Here is a 20,520-nt window from a genome sequence, read left to right as displayed (position 1 = left end):
CTAAGGGGGTGGGGGTGGAACCCCTTTATATATGTATGTATGTATGTATGTATGTATGTATGTATGTATGTATGTATGTATGTATGTATGTATGTATGTATGTATGTATGTATGTATGTATGTATGTATGTATGTATGTAATGTATGTATGTATGTATGTATGTATGTATGTATGTATGTATGTATGTATGTATGTATGTATGTATGTATGTATGTATGTATGTATGTATGTATGTATGTATGTATGTATGTATGTATGTATGTATGTATGTATGTATGTATGTATGTATGTATGTATGTATGTATGTATGTATGTATGTATGTATGTATGTATGTATGTATGTATGTATGTATGTATGTATGTATGTATGTATGTATGTATGTATAGGTGTTTGTGTGGGAGAGAGGGGCGTCGAACCCGGCTTGTGGAGGACGGACATGACGGGCCTGGCCCGGCGCCGGAACAAGGGGTGGGGAAGACGGGGCGGCTAGATGGGGACGGGCATGGGGACGGCCCCATACCCTCCAGTCTTAAAAGCTGGATGGTATGGGGACCGTCCAGCAATGTTGCTGTGCCCCCTCTTCATTTCCTGCCCTCCGTCGTCGTGCCTCCTTCGTTGCCATCGTCGGGGTTGAGACGCCTTAATTGGATGGGCCTTCCCGTCTCACTCACATATATACATACAACATATACATACATATACATATATATTTTAGGCTCATCCTCCATTTTCTTACCTTCATCATCTTTGCCCCATCCTCACGTCCAATTTACGTAACTTACGTAACGGATCATCCTTACTCTACCACACCGTATAGCCTAATAATTATTTCTCTCTCTTGAGGGAAAAAAAATGGCAACAATGGGTAAAGTTGCAACCGCCATTGTTGTAGTTGTGATCGTGAGTTGGGGATCGAAATTACTAAACTGGGTATGATTGAAGCCAAAAAAACTAGAGAAGGGCTGAGAGATGAAGGGTATAAAGGTAATTCATACAAGCTTTTTATAGGTGACATGATAGAGTTTGCAGCAATGATGAAAGAATGTAAATCAAAGCCAATTCCGGTAACACATGATAATATGATATCACTTCATATGCCTTCTCCCTTGATCATCATATCATCTCCAAATACGGTATTCATCACTTTCTCTCCTTTTTTATATATTTTTATTTACTTTATGATCGACCCATTGGTTCGATTCCGTATTTAACGCACCTTTAAATAATAATTGTTATTATTTGTTTAGAGTTAATTACGTTATTTGTTCCTTTGTTTTGTTGGAAATAACATACACCCCATTAGTTTAAATCGAACCTTTTGGATTTCATATCGATCAAAGTATCAAACCAACCAACTTGCTTCGGTTTGATCACTCTCAAAGTTCTTTAAAACCCTATTCCTGGATATGAAATATTTACCGGAAAATTAAAATTAATTATGATTTTGTATTTACAAAAGGCTCTCACTATCTGCACACCAAGTCAGGCTATCTGCACAATTAGGGTTTGCATACGCTGCGTATTGGTCAATACGCAGCGTATAGGGTTACCTGAATACGCTACGTATTGGTCAATACGCAGCGTATATAAGTGGTAGGTGGACGACCAGACAGTCAAACCTAGTACCATGTCAAATCAGTCTTACATAGGGTGCGTATTGATCAATACGCATCGTATTGATAGACTGATTTGACCTGATACGATGTTGTCCAGGGCACGTGAATAAAGTAATACGGTGAGTAGGGATCAATACGCTGCGTATTGACATGCCAGATGAAAGTCTATTTATCCCTCCATTCATATCTGTTACCCATCACCCGACATATACTTTGCTTTCCTTTTCATCTTCTTCTTCAGTAAATTGTTAGTTTTTGGTTCAACCTTGTTAAAATGTCATCATTTTGGAAGGATAATTATTTCGGTAATCGTTATTCTAACGACACATGGGGATCAAATGCTGCCAATGAGGAGGAGGAGGTTGTGTCTGGAGTCCCTGTTAATCAAGAAACACAGTTGCCAGACTTGAACAAGACTCCCACTCCACCTGTTGATGAACCAAATTACCCGGCGCATCAAGTGTGTCCAGATTACGGATACGGGTATGAATCTCCGTACGTGCAACAAAGTGGATACGGTGTTGAGAATGCACCTGTTGATGAACCATATTACCCGTCGCAGCAATCGTATCCGGGTTATGGGGTATACGGGGATGAAGGTGGATACGGAAGTTACAGTGGATACGGTGGTGATGGTGGATACGGGGGTGAAGGTGGTTACAGTGGATATGGGGGCTACGGTGGATACGATAGATATGGGGGTGACGGTGGTTACAGTGGATACGGGGGTGAAGGTGGTTACAGTGTATACGATAGATCTAGGGATGAAGTTGGATACGGTGGATACGAAGAACATGGTGGATATGGTTATGAGTCCCGTAACACATCACTTTATGAACCATCTACCCCGGGCAATCCATTTCAAGTAAATGAGGTATCACATTAAAATAATTATTGTTATTATTATTATAATTATAATTGTTATTATTATTATTATTATTATTATTATTATTATTATTATTATTGTTAAAAATAATATAATTATAATAATTATTGTTATTGTTATTATTGTTAAATACTTTAATTATAATTATAATTGTAATTATTATTATTATTATTATTATTATTATTATTGTTATTATTATTATTATTATTATTATTATTATTATTATTATTATTATTATTATTGTTGTTGTTAAAAATATTATAATTATAATTATTATTATTATTAAAAATTGTATTCTTTTTATAATAATAATCTAGTTAGTCTAATTAACAAAATGGTTAGTTTAAACCTAACTTAGTTAGTTAAATCATAGTTATATCCTAACTAGGTTAGCATTTAATACAAGGGACCACTAACTGAGTTAGAGAACTCAGTTAGTCCAGTTAAGTGCCAAAAACAATATAAAGTCCCTGAAGTTTCAAATTTTACGAAAATAGTCCCTGAAGTTTCAAAAAATTGACAAAACAGTCCCTAAAGTTTTGAAAATTGACAAAAATGGTCCCTGAAGTTTCGAAAATTGACAAAAATGGTCCCTGAACTTTCGAAAATTGACAAAAATGGTCCCTGAACTTTCGAAAATTGCAAAAATGGTCCCTGAACTTTTGAAAATTGACAAAAATGGTCCCTGAACTTTCGAAAATTGACAAAAATGGTCCCTGAAGTTTCAAAAATTGACAAAAATAGTCCCTGAAGTTTCAAAAATTGACACAAATGGTCCCTATACTGTTCAGTTAAGTATGCTAACTGAGTTAGTGTTTAAAGATGAAATCTTTATATGAAAGTTAACCTTGTTAAATCATTCTGTTAAAATAGTTTCAATAATAACCATATTAGTACCTGAAGTATGAGTTTCGATTATATTATTATTATTATTATTATTATTATTATTATTATTATTATTATTATTATTATTATTATTATTGTTATTATTATTATTAATGTCTTTTTGACACAAATGGTCCCTGAAGTTTCGATTATATTATTATTAACGTAACTTTTTTAGCGTTTCATGTCTCTAACTGATTTGAAGAATTGGGTACAAGAAACGGGAAAGGATAATGGTTACGTAATTGTTACCCGCCGATCAAAAAATATTGGCGGTACTACTGGGATGGTATGGCTTGTGTGCGACCGTAGTGGTGAACACCGTAGTAAAGCAACAGTTAGGAAAGCTGGTAGCAAAAAAATCGGCTGCCCATTTTCATTACTCGCCATCCGGGACGTGATGAACGACACGTGGGAGTTAAAAGTGGACTGTGCGAACCATAACCACGAACCTACGACGAGTCTGTTGGGCCACGCTTTTGTGCGAAGATTTACTAAAGCCGAATACAAGCTAGTGGAGCAGCTAACTGCTCAAAACATGGAGCCACGTATCATATTTCAAACCCTAAGAAAGCAGTTCCCCGACAGCCTGCACGTTCAGAAAGACGTGCGAAATGCGGTACAAAAAATTAGAGCGACAATAATGGACGGAAAGAATCCTATTCAGGCACTGGAAAGCCTGCTGCATGACCGCCGATTCATTTACGACACCCGACAAGATCCCAAAACAGATGTCGTAACAGAGATTTTCTTTGTTCATCCTTATTCAATCACTATGTGGCGTGCATTCCCGCACGTGATGTTGATCGACGCGACCTACAAAACAAACCTCTACAACATGCCATTTGTCCAGGTTGTGGGTATGACGTCGACTGGGAAGTCTTTTTGTATCGCACATGCCGTTATTTGTAAGAACGAAGGGGTAACTACGTGTGGGTGCTTGAGCGGATCAAGTCAATATTGCATGAATGTATGATGCCGCGTGTGATAGTCACGGATAGGGAGCTTGCCCTAATAAACGCGTGTTCTAAAGTATTCCCGAACGCAAAAAGGCTTCTATGCCACTTTCACATCCAACAAAATATAGCTAGAAAGTGCAAGTCAGGGTTCGATAAAGAAGATTGGGGGAAATTTATGTCGTACTGGCGGACATTGTGCGAATCTTCATCAGAGGCCATGTACAAGTACAACTTGGAGAAAATGTATAACCGACTCGTGGTTGCCAACCGAGAAAGTAAGTGTTCCTTCAACAAACGACTCACCCAATCTATTATATTTCACACACGCTTTTACATTTCATTATTTTATTTTTACAGGTGTCTATGATTACGTCTACGAAAACTGGCTCAAAGACTATAAAGAAATGTTCGTTTATGCGTGGACCGATAAGTGTCGCAACTTTGGTCAGCGCACCACCAACAGAGTTGAGAGCCAGCACGCAAATTTAAAAAGATACATTACGCGCGGGAGTTCATTGGAGCGAATAGCAAGATGCATCATTAATATAGTTGAAACTCAGTACGATGAAATACAAAAAAGTTTCACTGAGAGCATCGAAAAAACGATGAACCACCACAGACACCGAATGTTGGACAACCTACGTGGAAAGGTTTCCCATGAAGCACTTGATTTGCTGGAAAAAGAGCTACTGAGGAAGATGGATGTGTTGCGGAAACTTAACGCATCATGTGGTTGCCATATGTGGCTTAGCAAAGGATTGCCGTGTGCTTGTAGGCTGGAAAACTACACACGTACAGGTAAAAAATATTAAAACCACAAACCTTTTGTTATTTTGTACGATTTAGCTGTTTCTCACACCGTATTAACTTAACTGTGCAGGGCGTATAATACAACTCGACGAGATAGATGTATTCTGGCGTAAGCTTGACTTGCTCCCTTGTAAACTGGTAGACGAGGAGGTCGATATTGTAGCAGAGCTCAATAATGTGCGGCAACATTTAGAGGCGCAGTCCCCCGTTCAGCAAAAGAGTATGCTTTCAAAGATAAAAGCGGTTTTCACCCCGAAATCGTCAACCAAGAAACCACCGATCGTCCAGCAAAACACTCGCGGTCGGCCTACATCAAAGAAAGTACAAGAAAGGCTAGATGAAGCTGCGAGGTTAGACCAAGCTGCGAGATACAGCTCCTGTGGCGAGGACAGCAACGTAATTACCGCTTCCCCCAAGCATAGGTACGATTTACCCCGACACAGCTCATACGTACCGTCAGAGGGCTCTCGTGGGTTTGTGAAGTCTGAAAAACCTAAAATGCAACCAAACAGTTCAACAAGTTCTAAAAAGAAGGAGACGAGGGATGATAAGGTTTTTCCATTAATAAAGGGGGACGAGCACTTGTTATGCATTAAGAGGTTTAAGAATCAAATTCCATCAGAGTTTCGCTCTTACATATCGCGTATACAAGATGTGACCCCAGACGGTCATTGTGGGTACAGGTCTGTGGCTGTCGGGTTAGGTTTTACGGAACACGCATGGCCCAATATTCGAAGAGATTTACTACTGGAGATTGACCATAACAAACCGCGTTGGAAGCATGTATTCGAAACATATAACGAAGGAGACTTTAAACGAATACGTAAGAGCATCGAATGGCATTCAGTGAAAGGGTGCGATCAAAGTCACTGGATGGAAATGCCCCAGGTAGGGCTTCTCATAGCGCAAAGGTATAATATTGTCCTCCACGTGCTAAGCATTGAATGGAGCTCTACCATCTTCCCATTAACGGATGCCCCACTAGATCCACGACCTCAAGCGATAACGCTTATACATGTTCACGGGGGACACTTCATACATGCTAAGTTGGAAGGAGACTACCCCATGCCTTTAGTGAACCCGATGTGGTCGGCACATCGATCAATAGCTGCGAAACGGTGGGAAGAAATGTATACACCGCGGTTAGAGCACTACTACGAGTTAATGCATCCTAAATCAGACCGAGACAAAGACAGAGAACCGAGTTTAAATGTTATCGAAGATTAAGCGGAAACATGTATTTTTGTAAATTGTAGAAATTTTTTAATTTATAAAGTTTTTATCATTTTTAATTTTTATAATTCAAATAATATCATTTTTAATTCATTTATAATTTATAATTTATAATTTATAATTTATAATTTATAATTTATAATTTATAATTTATAATTTATAATTTATAATTTATAATTCAAATTTTTATAAACATAATTTTTGGATTATTTTTAGTTTCTCTAAATACAAACCAAGAAAAAAACAAAAAAAAAAAGGTCTTCTAAGGTGCGTAGGGATCCCTACGCATCGTATGTTATCCAAATGACAATAAAGCCCCTCTTTTGGCTTCCTTTAGCCTCAGAACAAGGGTAAAAAGGTAAAATGAGGCTAAACAAGGCAGCGTATTGATCAATACGCATCGTAGGTTAAAGGCGGACAATTTTCCCCCCAAATTGAAGTTTGAAAATATAAATATGTTAAATTACGATTTTGCCCTTCTTTTAGGGCTATACGAGGCTAAATATAAGGGCAAAAAGGTCATTTTCGGACCTTTATATACGCTCCGTATGGGTCTCTACGATGCGTATATAATTTTCATCATGATGACCTTTATGCCCTTCTACAGATGCTTCGTATAGGCTAAACAGAAGGGTATAAAGGTCATTGTGATGACCTCTTATATACGTATCGTAGAGATCAATACGAAGCGTATATAGAGGTGGACAATGACCTTTTTGCCCTTATACTAAGCCCCGTATAGCACTGATAGAAGGGCGAAACCGTAATTTCAGACTTGGGCATACGATGCGTATTGAACTCTACGATGCGTATAGGTTCTGATATAAATCAGGAAAACCCCTACGCAGCGTATGTTCTTCCCCAAATTACATACAAAACCTCTACGAACCCCTACGAAGGCGACTACGTATTTCCGACCGTATACACGCGAATTCGAAGTATAAACGAGGTATATACTCAACCTATTTAAGTAATTTTGATTTTTTTGGTATTTTATCCGTAAATTAGGGCTGTATCATAGGTAAATTAGGGTTTACAGTGAATTAGGGGTGTTTGTTTGATTTGTTTGCTTAGGGTTTACAGTGAATTAGGGGTATTTGTTTGATTTGTTTGATTAGGGTTTACAGTGACCATTTTTGTAAATTTATCAAACCTCAGGGACCATTTTTTGTAAACTTATCAAACCTCAGGGACCAATTTTGTAAACACATCAAACCTCAGGGACCATTTTTGTAAATTTATCATCCGTAAGGCGCGTATGGGCCTAACGGGCAACGACGGACTTAGTTTCGACGCTCGTTAGGCCCGTACGCGCCTTACGGACGACGTCGACTAAATAATAAAAAAAATATTATTTAGTCGACGTCTTCCGTAAGGCGCGTACGGGCCTAACGAGCGTCGAAACTAAGTCCGTCGTTGCCCGTTAGGCCCGTACGCGCCTTACGGACGACGTCGACTAAATAATAAAAAAAATATTATTTAGTCGACGTCGTCCGTAAGGCGCGTACGGGCCTAACGAGCGTCGAAACTAAGCCCGTCGTTAACGACGGGCTTAGTTTCGACGCTCGTTAGGCCCGTACGCGCCTTACGGACGACGTCGACTAAATAATATTTTTTTTATTATTTAGTCGACGTCGTCCGTAAGGCGCGTACGGGCCTAACGAGCATTGAAACTAAGTCGGTCGTTGCCCGTTAGGCCCGTACGCGCCTTACAGATGATAAATTTACAAAAATGGTCCCTGAGGTTTGATGTGTTTACAAAATTGGCCCCTGAGGTTTGATGAATTTACAAAAATGGTCCCTGGTGTTTCCAGGATTTACAAAAAGGGTCCCTGGTCAATTTCTGAAACACAAGGGACCATTTTATTAAATCCTGGAAACACCAGGGACCATTTTTGTAAATTCATCAAACCTCAGGGACCAATTTTGTAAACACATCAAACCTCAGGGACCATTTTTTTAAACATAAACTTAAATTGTTTTTTTTTATTATTTAGTCGACGTCGTCCGTAAGGCGCGTACGGGCCTAACGAGCGTCGAAACTAAGCCCGTCGTTGCCCGTTAGGCCCGTACGCGCCTTACGGATGACGTCGACTAAATAATAAAAAAAATATTATTTAGTCGACGTCGTCCGTAAGGCGCGTACGGGGCTAACGAGCGTCGAAACTAAGCCCGTCGTTAAAATTTTAACGACGGGCTTAGTTTCGACGCTCGTTAGGCCCGTACGCGCCTTACGGACGACGTCGACTAAATAATAAAAAAAATATTATTTAGTCGACGTCGTCCGTAAGGCGCGTACGGGCCTAACGAGCGTCGAAACTAAGTCCATCGTTGCCCGTTAGGCCCGTACGCGCCTTACGGATGATAAATTTACAAAAATGGTCCCTGAGGTTTGATGTGTTTACAAAATTGGTCCCTGAGGTTTGATAAGTTTACAAAAATGGTCCCTGGTGTTTCCAGGATTTACAAAAATGGTCCCTGGTCAATTTCTGAAACACAAGGGACCATTTTATTAAATCCTGGAAACACCAGGGACCATTTTTGTAAATTCATCAAACCTCAGGGACCAATTTTGTAAACACATCAAACCTCAGGGACCATTTTTTTAAACATAAACTTAAATTGTTTTTTTTTATTATTTAGTCGACGTCGTCCGTAAGGCGCGTACGGGCCTAACGAGCGTCGAAACTAAGCCCGTCGTTGCCCGTTAGTCCCGTACGCGCCTTAAGGATGACGTCGACTAAATAATAAAAAAAATATTATTTAGTCGACGTCGTCCGTAAGGCGCGTACGGGCCTAACGAGCGGGACGGGCTTAGTTTCGACACTCGTTAGGCCCGTACGCGCCTTACGGACGACGTCGACTAAATAATAAAAAAAAATATTATTTAGTGTACGTCGTCCGTAAGGCGCGTACGGGCCTAACGAGCGTCGAAACTAAGTCCGTCGTTGCCCGTTAGGCCCGTACGCGCCTTACGGATTATAAATTTACAAAAATGGTCCCTGAGGTTTGATGTGTTTACAAAATTGTTTCCTGAGGTTTGATGAATTTACAAAAATGGTCCCTGGTGTTTCCAGGATTTAATAAAATGGTCCCTGGTCAATTTCTGAAACACAAGGGACCATTTTATTAAATCCTGGAAACACCAGGGACCATTTTTGTAAATTCATCAAACCTCAGGGACCAATTTTGTAAACACATCAAACCTCAGGGACCATTTTTTTAAACATAAACTTAAATTGTTTTTTTTTTTTAAACAGAAAAATATATATTTTTAAACAGAAAATATATATTTTTATGCTTTCACTTGTCTTTATGCTTTCACTTTGTAAACAGAAAATATATATTTTTAAACAGAAAATATATATTTTTTTAAACTTAAACTTAAATTGTTTTTTTTTTAAAAACAGAAAAATGGAGGAAATGGATTTCGAAGTAGATATTCCGGAGCAGCCGCAGCGGAAACGGCGGGCGCGTCCACCGCCAGATCCTCTAGAGAATCACCCGTATTTGGAGTTTCCTCTGGAGTCCGAGGCTGCGCTCCGTTGCGAGAAGCTTCGGAAGATGCATATTGGTGAACACTTTGCGGTTTCGTGGAAAACCCTCCGGAAGCTTGAGGTTGAAGATTGGGTGCGGGGGTTTGTTCCCGTTGATTCACCGTGGGATCGTCTGTTTGAGCTATCGTTTACGCCGACCTACAGGGAGATACTAGTCGAGTTTCTGTCGTCGTTCGAGTTTCATCCTCGTCGGCCAAATGAGGTTGTGGACCCCGCGCAGCCCCCTCCCCCGCCCGAGGTTTCTTTTCGCATGGCTGGCCAGGCGCGCGAAATGTCACTTGCACAGTTTGCGGTGCATAGCGGTTTGTATACGGAGGCTGAGATTGCTACGGATCTTTATACGAAGGTACGTTTAACACAAATTTTGTATTGTTATTATTATTATTTTTAATATATAACATTTAAGATTTAATATTAATTTAACGTTTAATAAACATTCGTGTAAACAGGGGCTCGTAATGATTGATAAACCCACGCTATTAGGGTTTTGGGATCTGATCGCGGACATCCGTCATTGGGACCACCACCAATCCAAGGGGAGGAGTACGCTGATTGAGGATCCGCTCTTCAGGTACGTTAGTTATTAAACAGTTTTTTTTAAACAGATTTTTTTAAAAGAAAATTTCTTTTTTTAATTATTTAGTTGATTTTTGTCAATTTTTGAAACATCAGGGACCATTTTTGTAAAAAATAGAAACTTTAGGGAACAAAGTGTAAATATATCAAACCGTCAGCCGTTTTTGTAAAAAATTGAACGACGTCTAAACCGGCAGCCGTTTGGGGCTGGGTTTGCAGCCGTAAACCGGCGTTTAAACGGCTGCAAACACAGCCCCAAAGGGCAGCGATTTCGCAGCCGTTTGGGGCTGCGTTTGCAGCCGTTTAAACGCCCGGTTACGGCTGCAAATGCCGCCGCAGACGGCAGCGAAAACGCAGCCGTTTAAACGCCCGTTTACGACTGCAAACGCAGCCGCAAACGGCAGCGAAATATCTGCCGTTTGCGGCTGCGTTTGCAGCCGTTTAAACGCCCGTTAGGGACCTACGCGACTTACGGTTCGACTTCGACTAAATAATAAAAAATATAATTTAACGACGACGATCATAGTTTTGACGCTCGTAAGGCGCGTACGGTCCTAACGAGCGTCGAAACTAAGTTCGTCGTTAAAATATATATATTTTTTTTATTATTTAGTCGAAGTCGAACCGTAAGGCGCGTAGGTCCCTAACGAACGTCGAAACTAAGTTCGTCGTTTTATATTTTAACGACGAACTTAGTTTCGACGCTCGTTACGGACCTACGCGCCTTACGGATCGACTTCGACTAAATAATAAAAAAGTATAATTTAACGACGATCTTAGTTTTGACGCTCGTAAAGCGCGTAGGTCCGTTCGAGCGTCGAAACTAAGTTCGTCGTTAAAATATATATTTTTTTATTATTTAGTCGAAGTCGAACCGTAAGGCCCGTAGGTCTCTAACGAGCGTCGAAACTAAGTTCGTCGTTTTATATTTTAACGACGAACTTAGTTTCGACGCTCGTTAGGGACCACTTGTGTCAATTTTTGAAACATCGGGGACCATTTTTGTAAAAAATTGAAACTTCAGGGACCAAAGTGTAAATATATCAAAAAAGGGACCATTTGTGTCAATTTTTGAAACTCCAAGGACCGTTTAAACCAAATTTCTTTTTAAACAGGATTTTTTTTTAAACATATTTTTTTTTTAATTTTTTAGTCGAAGTCGAACCGTAACCGGCGTTTGAACGACGTCTAAACCGGCAGCCGTTTGGGGCTGCGTTTGCAGCCGTAAACCGGCGTTTAAACGGCTGCAAACACAGCCCCAAAGGGCAGCGATTTCGCAGCCGTTTGGAGCTGCGTTTGCAGCCCTTTAAACGCCCGGTTACGGCTGCAAATGCCGCCGCAGACGGCAGCGAAAACGCAGCCGTGTGCGGCTGCGTTTGCAGCCGTTTAAACGCTCGTTTACGACTGCAAACGCAGCCGCAAACGGCAGCGATTTACTGCAAACGCAGCCGCAAACGGCAGCGAAATCGCTGCCGTTTGCGGCTGCGTTTGCAGCCGTTTAAATGCCCGTTAGGGACCTACGCGACTTACGGTTTCCATTTAATCGATGTCGTCTGATTATTATTTACTGACTGGTTTCCATTTATGCAGGTATTTGCACAAGATGATTTCCACTTCGATCACTGCTCGAAACAAAAGCCGGGAGTGGTGTACGAGTGGTGACTTATTCTTTTTGTATTGCCTCTTATACAAGAGGCCGTGCGCTCTCGCCTACGGGTTGGCGCAGTATTTCGCCTCCGCGCATCATCGACAGGAGCGCGGAATGCTATTCGGCGGCGCTTACGTGACCAAGATAGCCCATTCGTTGGGCTATCATCCGGAGAACGACCGCGGCCGTGTAGGCCCGGCGGCACAGCCAAAGCGGATGGGGATGAACACAATAAACGGGATGCATATTACCAAAGACTTTCCATGGGGGAAGCGGTTAAAGAATCTGGACGGCACGCAATACCAGCTTAAGGAACTGCCAGAAGAGTTCCCTCTGATTTATCCCCCGCGGGATCCGGAGCCGCCGGAGCCGCATGACCCGGCCGCCGTTCTTCCGCGGCCACCACAGCCGCGTGGACCACCCGGGGCACCCCAGTTCCCACGCCATGTTATGCCCGGTCCTGACCCGTCACATGAGCGGCTGCTTCGAAACGTTGAGAGAAACAATTATTTGTTAGAGTGGGTGGCTGCGGCGCTGCAGCAGCAGCGACAGCATGACGGGTTACCTCCACTACCCTTCATTGCGGATGCGGACTGGGATCAGCATCAGCGGCAGCAGCAGCATCAGGAGCAGCAGCAGCAGCATCAGGAGCAGCAGCAGCAGCATCAGGAGCAGCAGCAGTAGTATTTTATCATTTTGTTATGTATGTACAAACTTTGTAATGTATTTTGTTATGTATATATCAAACTTCGGTGTAAACAGTTTCACATATTTTGAAATGTTATATTTTGAAATTCAGGCAGGTTATAAAAAATTCTGGCAGGTTATTTAAAGTGTTTTGTCGTTACGGACTTAGTTTCGACCCTCGTTAGGCCCGTACGCGCCTTACGGACGACGTCGACTAAATAATAAAAAAATATTATTTAGTCGACGTCGTCCGTAAGGCGCGTACGGGCCTAACGAGCGTCGAAACTAGGTCCGTCGTTGCCCGTTAGGCCCGTACGCGCCTTACGGACGACGTCGACTAAATAATAAAAAAAATATTATTTAGTCGACGTCGTCCGTAAGGCGCGTACGAGCCTAACGAGCGTCGAAACTAAGTCCGTCGTTGCCCGTTAGGCCCGTACGCGCCTTACGGATCACGTCGACTAAATAATAAAAAAAATATTATTTAGTCGACGTCGTCCGTAAGGCGCGTAAGGGCCTAACGAGCGTCGAAACTAAGTCCGTCGTTGCCCGTTAGGCCCGTACGCGCCTTACGGATGACGTCGACTAAATAATAAAAAAAATATTATTTAGTCGACGTCGTCCGTAAGGCGCGTACGGGCCTAACGAGCGTCGAAACTAAGCCCGTCGTTAACGACGGGCTTAGTTTCGACGCTCGTTAGGCCCGTACGCGCCTTACGGACGACGTCGACTAAATAATAAAAAAAATATTATTTAGTCGATGTCGTCCGTAAGGCGCGTACGGGCCTAACGAGCGTCGAAACTAAGTCCGTCGTTGCCCTTTAGGCCCGTACGCGCCTTACGGATGACGTCGACTAAATAATAAAAAAAATATTATTTAGTCGACGTCGTCCGTAAGGCGCGTACGGGCCTAACGAGCGTCGAAACTAAGCCCGTCGTTAAAATATTAACGACGGGCTTAGTTTCGACGCCCGTTAGGCCCGTACGCGCCTTACGGACGACGTCGACTAAATAAGAAAAAAAATATTATTTAGTCGACGTCGTACGTAAGGCGCGTACGGGCCTAACGGGCGTCGAAACTAAGTCCGTCGTTAAAAGTTTCGACGCCCGTTAGGCCCGTACGCGCCTTACGGACGACGTCGACTAAATAATAAAAAAAATATTATTTAGTCGACGTCGTCCGTACGGCGCGTACGGGCCTAACGAGCGTCGAAACTAAGTCTGTCTTATATGTAGTAACTGCATACAGGCCTAACGAGTGTCTCTGGAATATAACAGGTTCTGTGTGAATTTAAAGTTCAGAAGGCTTTATACGCTGCGTATTGACCAATACGCAGCGTATACGAAGTGTCCGTATACGGTGCGTATAGGTCAATACGCAGCGTATTAGCAGTTACTACATATAAGAATTAAGTTCCATGTTCTAACAGCTCCGGAACGGAGGATAAACTGGTTAAGGCGTTACGGTTCTAAATGATAGGTCACGAGTTCGATACATGCTAAGGGCCGGTTCTTTAAAGAAGACCCCCTTTTTATATTGATTTTATATATATTTACACTTTGGTCCCTGGTGTTTCATTTTTTATAAAAATGGTCCCTGAAGTTTCATGAAATTACAAAAATGGTCCCTAATGTTTGATAATTTAGATAAATGGTCCCTGATGTTTCCAGGATTTACAATAATGGTCCCTTATGTTTCAGAAATTGACACAAAATGTTTTCTGGTATGAAGTGTCAAATTTTACTAAGTTTATATACGCTGCGTATTGGCCAATACGCAGCGTATAGAAACCTGGCAAAAATTTGACACTTCAAACCTACCAAAATGACCCCAAATGTGCATCAGTTTTGTATATGCTGCGTATTGGTCAATACGCAGCGTATAAAGCCTTCTGAACTTTAAATTCACACAGAACCTGTTATATTCCAGAGACACTCGGCCTGTACGCAGTTACTACATATAAGACGGACTTAGTTTCGACGCTCGTTAGGCCCGTACGCGCCTTACGGACGACGTCGACTAAATAATATTTTTTTTATTATTTAGTCGACGTCGTCCGTAAGGCGCGTACGGGCCTAACGAGCGTCGAAACTAAGGCCGTTTAACGACGGGCTTAGTTTCGACGCTCGTTAGGCCCGTACGCGCCTTACGGAGGACGTCGACTAAATAATAAAAAAATATTATTTAGTCGACGTCGTCCGTAAGGCGCGTACGGGCCTAACGGGCGTCGAAACTAAGCCCGTCGTTAAAATTTTAACGACGGGCTTAGTTTCGACGCTCGTTAGGCCCGTACGCGACTTACGGACGACGTCGACTAAATAATAAAAAAAATATTATTTAGTCGACGTCGTCCGTAAGGCGCGTACGGGCCTAACGAGCGTCGAAACTAAGTTCGTCGTTGCCCGTTAGGCCCGTACGCGCCTTACGGATGATAAATTTACAAAAATGGTCCCTGAGGTTTGATGTGTTTACAAAATTAGTCCCTGAGGTTTGATGAATTTACAAAAATGGTCCCTGGTGTTTCCAGGATTTACAAAAATGGTCCCTGGTCAATTTCTGATACACAAGGGACCATTTTATTAAATCCTCGAAACACCAGGGACCATTTTTGTAAATTCATCAAACCTCAGGGACCATTTTTGTAAATTTATCATCCGTAAGGCGCGTACGGGCCTAACGGGCAACGACGGACTTAGTTTCGACGCTCGTTAGGCACGTACGCGCCTTACGGACGACGTCGACTAAATAATAAAAAAAATATTATTTAGTCGACGTCGTCCGTAAGGCGCGTACGGGCCTAACGAGCGTCGAAACTAAGTCCGTTTAACGACGGGCTTAGTTTCGACGCTCGTTAGGCCCGTACGCGCCTTACGGACGACGTCGACTAAATAATAAAAAAATATTATTTAGTCGACGTCGTCCGTAAGGCGCGTACGGGCCTAACGAGCGTCGAAACTAAGCCCGTCGTTGCCCGTTAGGCCCGTACGCGCCTTACGGATGACGTCGACTAAATAATAAAAAAAATATTATTTAGTCGACGTCGTCCGTAAGGCGCGTACGGGCCTAACGAGCGTCGAAACTAAGTCCGTCGTTGCCCGTTAGGCCCGTACGCGCCTTACGGATGATAAATTTACAAAAATGGTCCCTGAGGTTTGATGTGTTTACAAAATTGGTCCCTGAGGTTTGATGAATTTACAAAAAGGTCCCTGGTGTTTCCAGGATTTACAAAAATGGTCCCTTGTGTTTCAGAAATTGACCAGGGACCATTTTTGTAAATCCTGGAAACACCAGGGACCATTTTTGTAAATTCATCAAACCTCAGGGACCAATTTTGTAAACACATCAAACCTCAGGGACCATTTTTGTAAATTTATCATCCGTAAGGCGCGTACGGGCCTAACGGGCAACGACGGGCTTAGTTTCGACGCTCGTTAGGCCCGTACGCGCCTTACGGACGACGTCGACTAAATAATAAAAAAAATATTATTTAGTCGACGTCGTCCGTAAGGCGCGTACGGGCCTAACGAGCGTCGAAACTAAGTTCGTTTAACGACGGGCTTAGTTTCGACGCTCGTTAGGCCCGTACGCGCCTTACGGACGACGTCGACTAAATAATAAAAAAAATATAAGAATTAAGTTCCATGTTCTAACGAGTGTCTCTGGAACATAACAGGTTCTGTGTGAATTTAAAGTTCAGAAGGCTTTATACGCTGCGTATTGACCAATACGCAGCGTATACAAACTGTCAGTATACGCTGTGTATAGGTCAATACGCAGCGTATTAGTAGTCACTGCATATAAGAATTAAGTTCCATGTTCTAACAGCTCCGGAACGGAGGATAAACTGGTTAAGGCGTTACGGTTCTAAATGAAAGGTCACGAGTTCGATTCATGCTAAGGGCCGGTTCTTTAAAGAAGACCCCCTTTTATTCTGATTTTATATATATTTACACTTTGGTCCCTGGTGTTTCATTTTTTATAAAAATGGTCCCTGAAGTTTCATAAAATTACAAAAATGTCCCTGAAGTTTCATAAAATTACAAAAATGGTCCCTGATGTTTGATAATTTAGATAAATGGTCCCTGATGTTTCCAGGATTTACAATAATGGTCCCTTATGTTTCTGAAATTGACACAAAATGTTTCCAGGTATGAAGTGTCAAATTTTACCAAGTTTATATACGCTGCGTATTGGTCAATACGCAGCGTATAGAAACCTGGCAAAAATTTGACACTTCAAACCTACCAAAATGACCCCAAATGTGCATCAGTTTTGTATACGCTGCGTATTGGTCAATACACAGCGTATAGAGACCTTGTTTTCTGTGCAATGATTGGTAATCAGGCACTGAGATCTATGGTTTATCTACGCTGCGTATTGGTCAATACGCAGCGTCTAGGGTTTACCTTATAGGCTGCGTATTGACCAATACGCAGCGTAGATAAACCCTAACTTTTGCTAGGGTTTGGAGTGCCAATAGGCACTTTAGTGTGCCAATAGGCACACTCTTACAAAAAAATATATATATAATCTTTACCGATTTCCTTGGTTGACACACAAAGATTATTATAATACTAATAATTTATTAGATAGTTGGCACTACATCATGCGGATGTTATAAATCTCAACAGTTCCATCTTATGAATTATCCTTTCTCTTTCTATCTTTCTTCTTAAGGAAAAAGATGGAAACAATGGGTAAAGCTGCAACCGCCATTGTTACACTTGTGATCTTGAGGTGGGGATGGAAATTACTGAACTGGGTATGGTTGAAGCCAAAGAAACTAGAGAAGTGGCTGAGAGATGAAGGGTATAAAGGTAATCCATATAAGCTTCTAATGGGTGACATGATAGAGTTTGCTACAACTGTGAAGGAAGGTAAATCAAAGGCCAGTCCAATCACCCATGATATCACTTCCTATGCTCTCCCCTTTGATCATCATATCATCTCCAAATATGGTATTAATTCAACTCTTTCTTCTTCATTCTCTAACATACTATTGTTTTATTTCTATTCAATCTATAGTTGACCTTTCTGCTTGTTTTCGAATTTGTTTAAACTCAAGTTGATATGATTTATATACTAAGAGGTTCGTTAAGTACATAACAAAACCACTGGGTCTTGGCTCAGTGGTCACCGACACCCATTTAGCGTCTCTTGAGGCCTCTCATTGCGTGGAGGTCGCGGGTTCGAATCCTGGGTACTCCAGGCTCTTCAATCCAATCAAGTTGGCAAGGGTATTTACCGCCATGGATCGTTGTCGGGTCGTGAACTAGCAAGGGAGATCCCTTCCGCGGCTAAGAATACCGTGCAGCTATCCTTTTTTTAAGTACATAACAAATTGAATTAAAGAACTGCAAGTATTGTATAAATAATTGTACTTAAATTAAGCTTTTCTCCACTACTTCCTCTTATCTTGTATGCCTCTCACATGCATGCATCTACCGGTTCTTGTAGTTTTCTAGTTAAAATAGTTAATAATTGTTTTTTTAATTGTGATTAAGTAAATCATTTGGAATACGGTTGACCAAACTATGAACCATCTGATCAGGTGAAAAATCCTTCATATGGTTGGGGCCAACTCCAAGAATGTATATCAGGGATCCAGAGTTGATAAAAGAGATATTATTAAGACCAGATGAGTTTCAGAAGCCACATCCCGAGCCGTTTCGAGACAGCATCGTCCGTGGACTTCTTGTCACTGAGGGCGACAAATGGATCAAGCATCGTAAAATCATCAATCCAGCTTTTAATCTTCAAAATCTCAAGGTTTGGCCCTTTTACTTCAGCTATTTAATTTATTTTGGAGGTCCAAATATAAAACAATTCAAGGATTGATATGTGTGTAGATCATGTTCTCGGCTATCAGATTAAGTTGCAGTGATATGATCCACAAATGGGAGCTTCTAACCGCAGGATCCGGTCCTACAGAAGTTGACGTATGGCCATATATCGATAACTTGGCTGGAGATGTGATTTCACGAACGGCTTTTGGTAGCTCTTATGAAGAAGGGCAGAAGATATTTCGAATCCAAAAGGAACAAATCGATCTTATATTCCGAATGCTTTTTATACTTCATCTTCCCGGAAGAAGGTAACAACAGTTTTCTTGTAATCCTCTTATGTGTTAAATAACCAGTGGCGGATTTAGAAAATCATTATAGGGGCAACATTTAAAAAAAATCTAAAGGGTAACGAAATCGAAAAAACGTCAATTTTCCCAAAATTTACACTACCGAGGGAGCGTCGAGGGGCAACGGGGGTTACCCCTTGTTACACTCTAAATCCGCCACTGTAAATATCACATGTTGCATGATTTTGTTTTGAAATTTAGGTTTATACCGACCCAAGCGAACAAGAAGTTTAATGAAAACGTTAAAGAGCTTCGATCTGTATTGATGGGAATAATCAACAAGAGGAAGAGAGCTATTGATATTGGAGAAGATAAACATGAGGACTTACTAGGAATCTTGCTAGAATCAAACAAGAAGGAGATTGAAGAACATGGAGTTGGAATGAGTATGGAAGACGTCATCGAAGAATGCAAATTATTCTACGTCGCTGGATCTGAAACAACTTCGAATTTGATTGTCTGGACGATGGTTTGTTTGAGTTTACATCAAGAATGGCAAATGCAAGCTCGAGAAGAGATTGTTCAGGTTTTCAGTAACAAAGAACTTGATTTTGAAGGTTTAAAAAATCTCAAGATTTTGACAATGATATTAAACGAGGTTCTTAGGTTATATTCACCGGTAATCATGATTACACGAGCGACCCACAAGGACACAAAGCTTGGAAACATGACGATACCTCCGGGTGTGAATTTAGCTTTAGCCACGATGCATGTTCAACACGATCGTGAGATATGGGGGGACGATGTACATGAGTTTAAACCTGAAAGATTTGCTGATGGGATTGTTAATGCAACGAAGGGCAAAGGCTCGAGCCCTTTCATCCCGTTTTCTAGTGGTCCTCGTGTTTGCATTGGACAAAACCTTGCGATGGCAGAAGCGAAAACCGCAATCGCAATGGTTTTGCAACGCTTCTCATTTGAGCTTTCGCCGTCTTATAAACATTCTCCGTTTCCAGTGTTCACTGTTCCACCTCAGTTTGGTGCTCACTTGATTCTACATAACCTCTCATGATTTTTAACGTTTATGTATGCACTGTATGTATAAATAATAATACTATATATGTAAGTTATCTTAGTTTTTATTATTTATATATTTGATTATTTTATGGGGAGGAACCTTTATTTTAATTCCCTAGGAATGAAATGAACTTTACATAATAACACATGTCATTTTCTCACGTACGTTATACGGCGGGAATTTAGTTATCAACAATTTGTTTTATTACAGTACCGACGCTCATTATAGCAGATAAAAAAGAAAATCCAAAAAATAAAGTCGTAATATATCTAAAAGAATATTAACGTGTATTTTACATCGATCAAAAGCCACAAAAACTAATACTAGTTCTGTTTTTAACGAAGTATGTTGTAATGTCAAGAAAATAAACAAAGTTGTGTATTCAACATTTTTTAATAACGAACAAACATTATTACATAATACTCAATTTAAATACAAATCTGGTATTGTTAATTAAAAACTTAAAAATAAAGTTATAATAATTTTTTTTGAGACGTAGATAAAAATAA

General features: G+C 41.0%; 2 protein-coding genes across 2 annotated transcripts; both read left to right on the top strand.

The window, feature by feature from the left end:
* Positions 1-1,698: 1,698 nt before the first annotated feature.
* Positions 1,699-14,332, top strand: LOC110869551. The gene is made up of 5 exons (XM_035975900.1): positions 1,699-2,492; positions 9,802-10,294; positions 10,398-10,519; positions 12,115-12,783; positions 14,290-14,332. The coding sequence occupies exons 1-5, from the start codon at positions 2,488-2,490 to the stop codon at positions 14,330-14,332; spliced, it is 1,332 nt and encodes a 443-aa protein (XP_035831793.1). The 5' UTR covers positions 1,699-2,487.
* A 3,197-nt stretch (positions 14,333-17,529) lies between these two features.
* On the top strand, positions 17,530-20,109 carry LOC110872068 (cytochrome P450 CYP72A219). The gene is made up of 4 exons (XM_022120833.2): positions 17,530-17,818; positions 18,412-18,629; positions 18,710-18,954; positions 19,195-20,109. The coding sequence occupies exons 1-4, from the start codon at positions 17,545-17,547 to the stop codon at positions 20,003-20,005; spliced, it is 1,548 nt and encodes a 515-aa protein (XP_021976525.1). The 5' UTR covers positions 17,530-17,544; the 3' UTR covers positions 20,006-20,109.
* Positions 20,110-20,520: the final 411 nt, after the last annotated feature.

This window comes from Helianthus annuus, chromosome 8 (assembly GCF_002127325.2).
Source record: "Helianthus annuus cultivar XRQ/B chromosome 8, HanXRQr2.0-SUNRISE, whole genome shotgun sequence".
NCBI classification, from domain to species: Eukaryota; Viridiplantae; Streptophyta; class Magnoliopsida; order Asterales; family Asteraceae; genus Helianthus; species Helianthus annuus.
The sequence above is the reverse complement of the archived record's forward strand: the minus strand, read 5'-3'. Positions and strand labels throughout refer to the sequence as shown.

Coding starts and splice junctions, on each gene's coding strand:
- LOC110869551 (XM_035975900.1), top strand. Junction 10,295..10,397: donor CTACGGATCTTTATACGAAG/GTACGTTTAACA, acceptor TCGTGTAAACAG/GGGCTCGTAATGATTGATAA. Junction 12,784..14,289: donor GACTGGGATCAGCATCAGCG/GCAGCAGCAGCA, acceptor ATGTTCTAACAG/CTCCGGAACGGAGGATAAAC.
- LOC110872068 (XM_022120833.2), top strand. CDS start 17,545: ATGGAAACAATGGGTAAAGCTGCAACCGCCATTGTTACACTTGTGATC. Junction 18,630..18,709: donor TTAATCTTCAAAATCTCAAG/GTTTGGCCCTTT, acceptor ATATGTGTGTAG/ATCATGTTCTCGGCTATCAG. Junction 18,955..19,194: donor CTTCATCTTCCCGGAAGAAG/GTAACAACAGTT, acceptor TTTGAAATTTAG/GTTTATACCGACCCAAGCGA.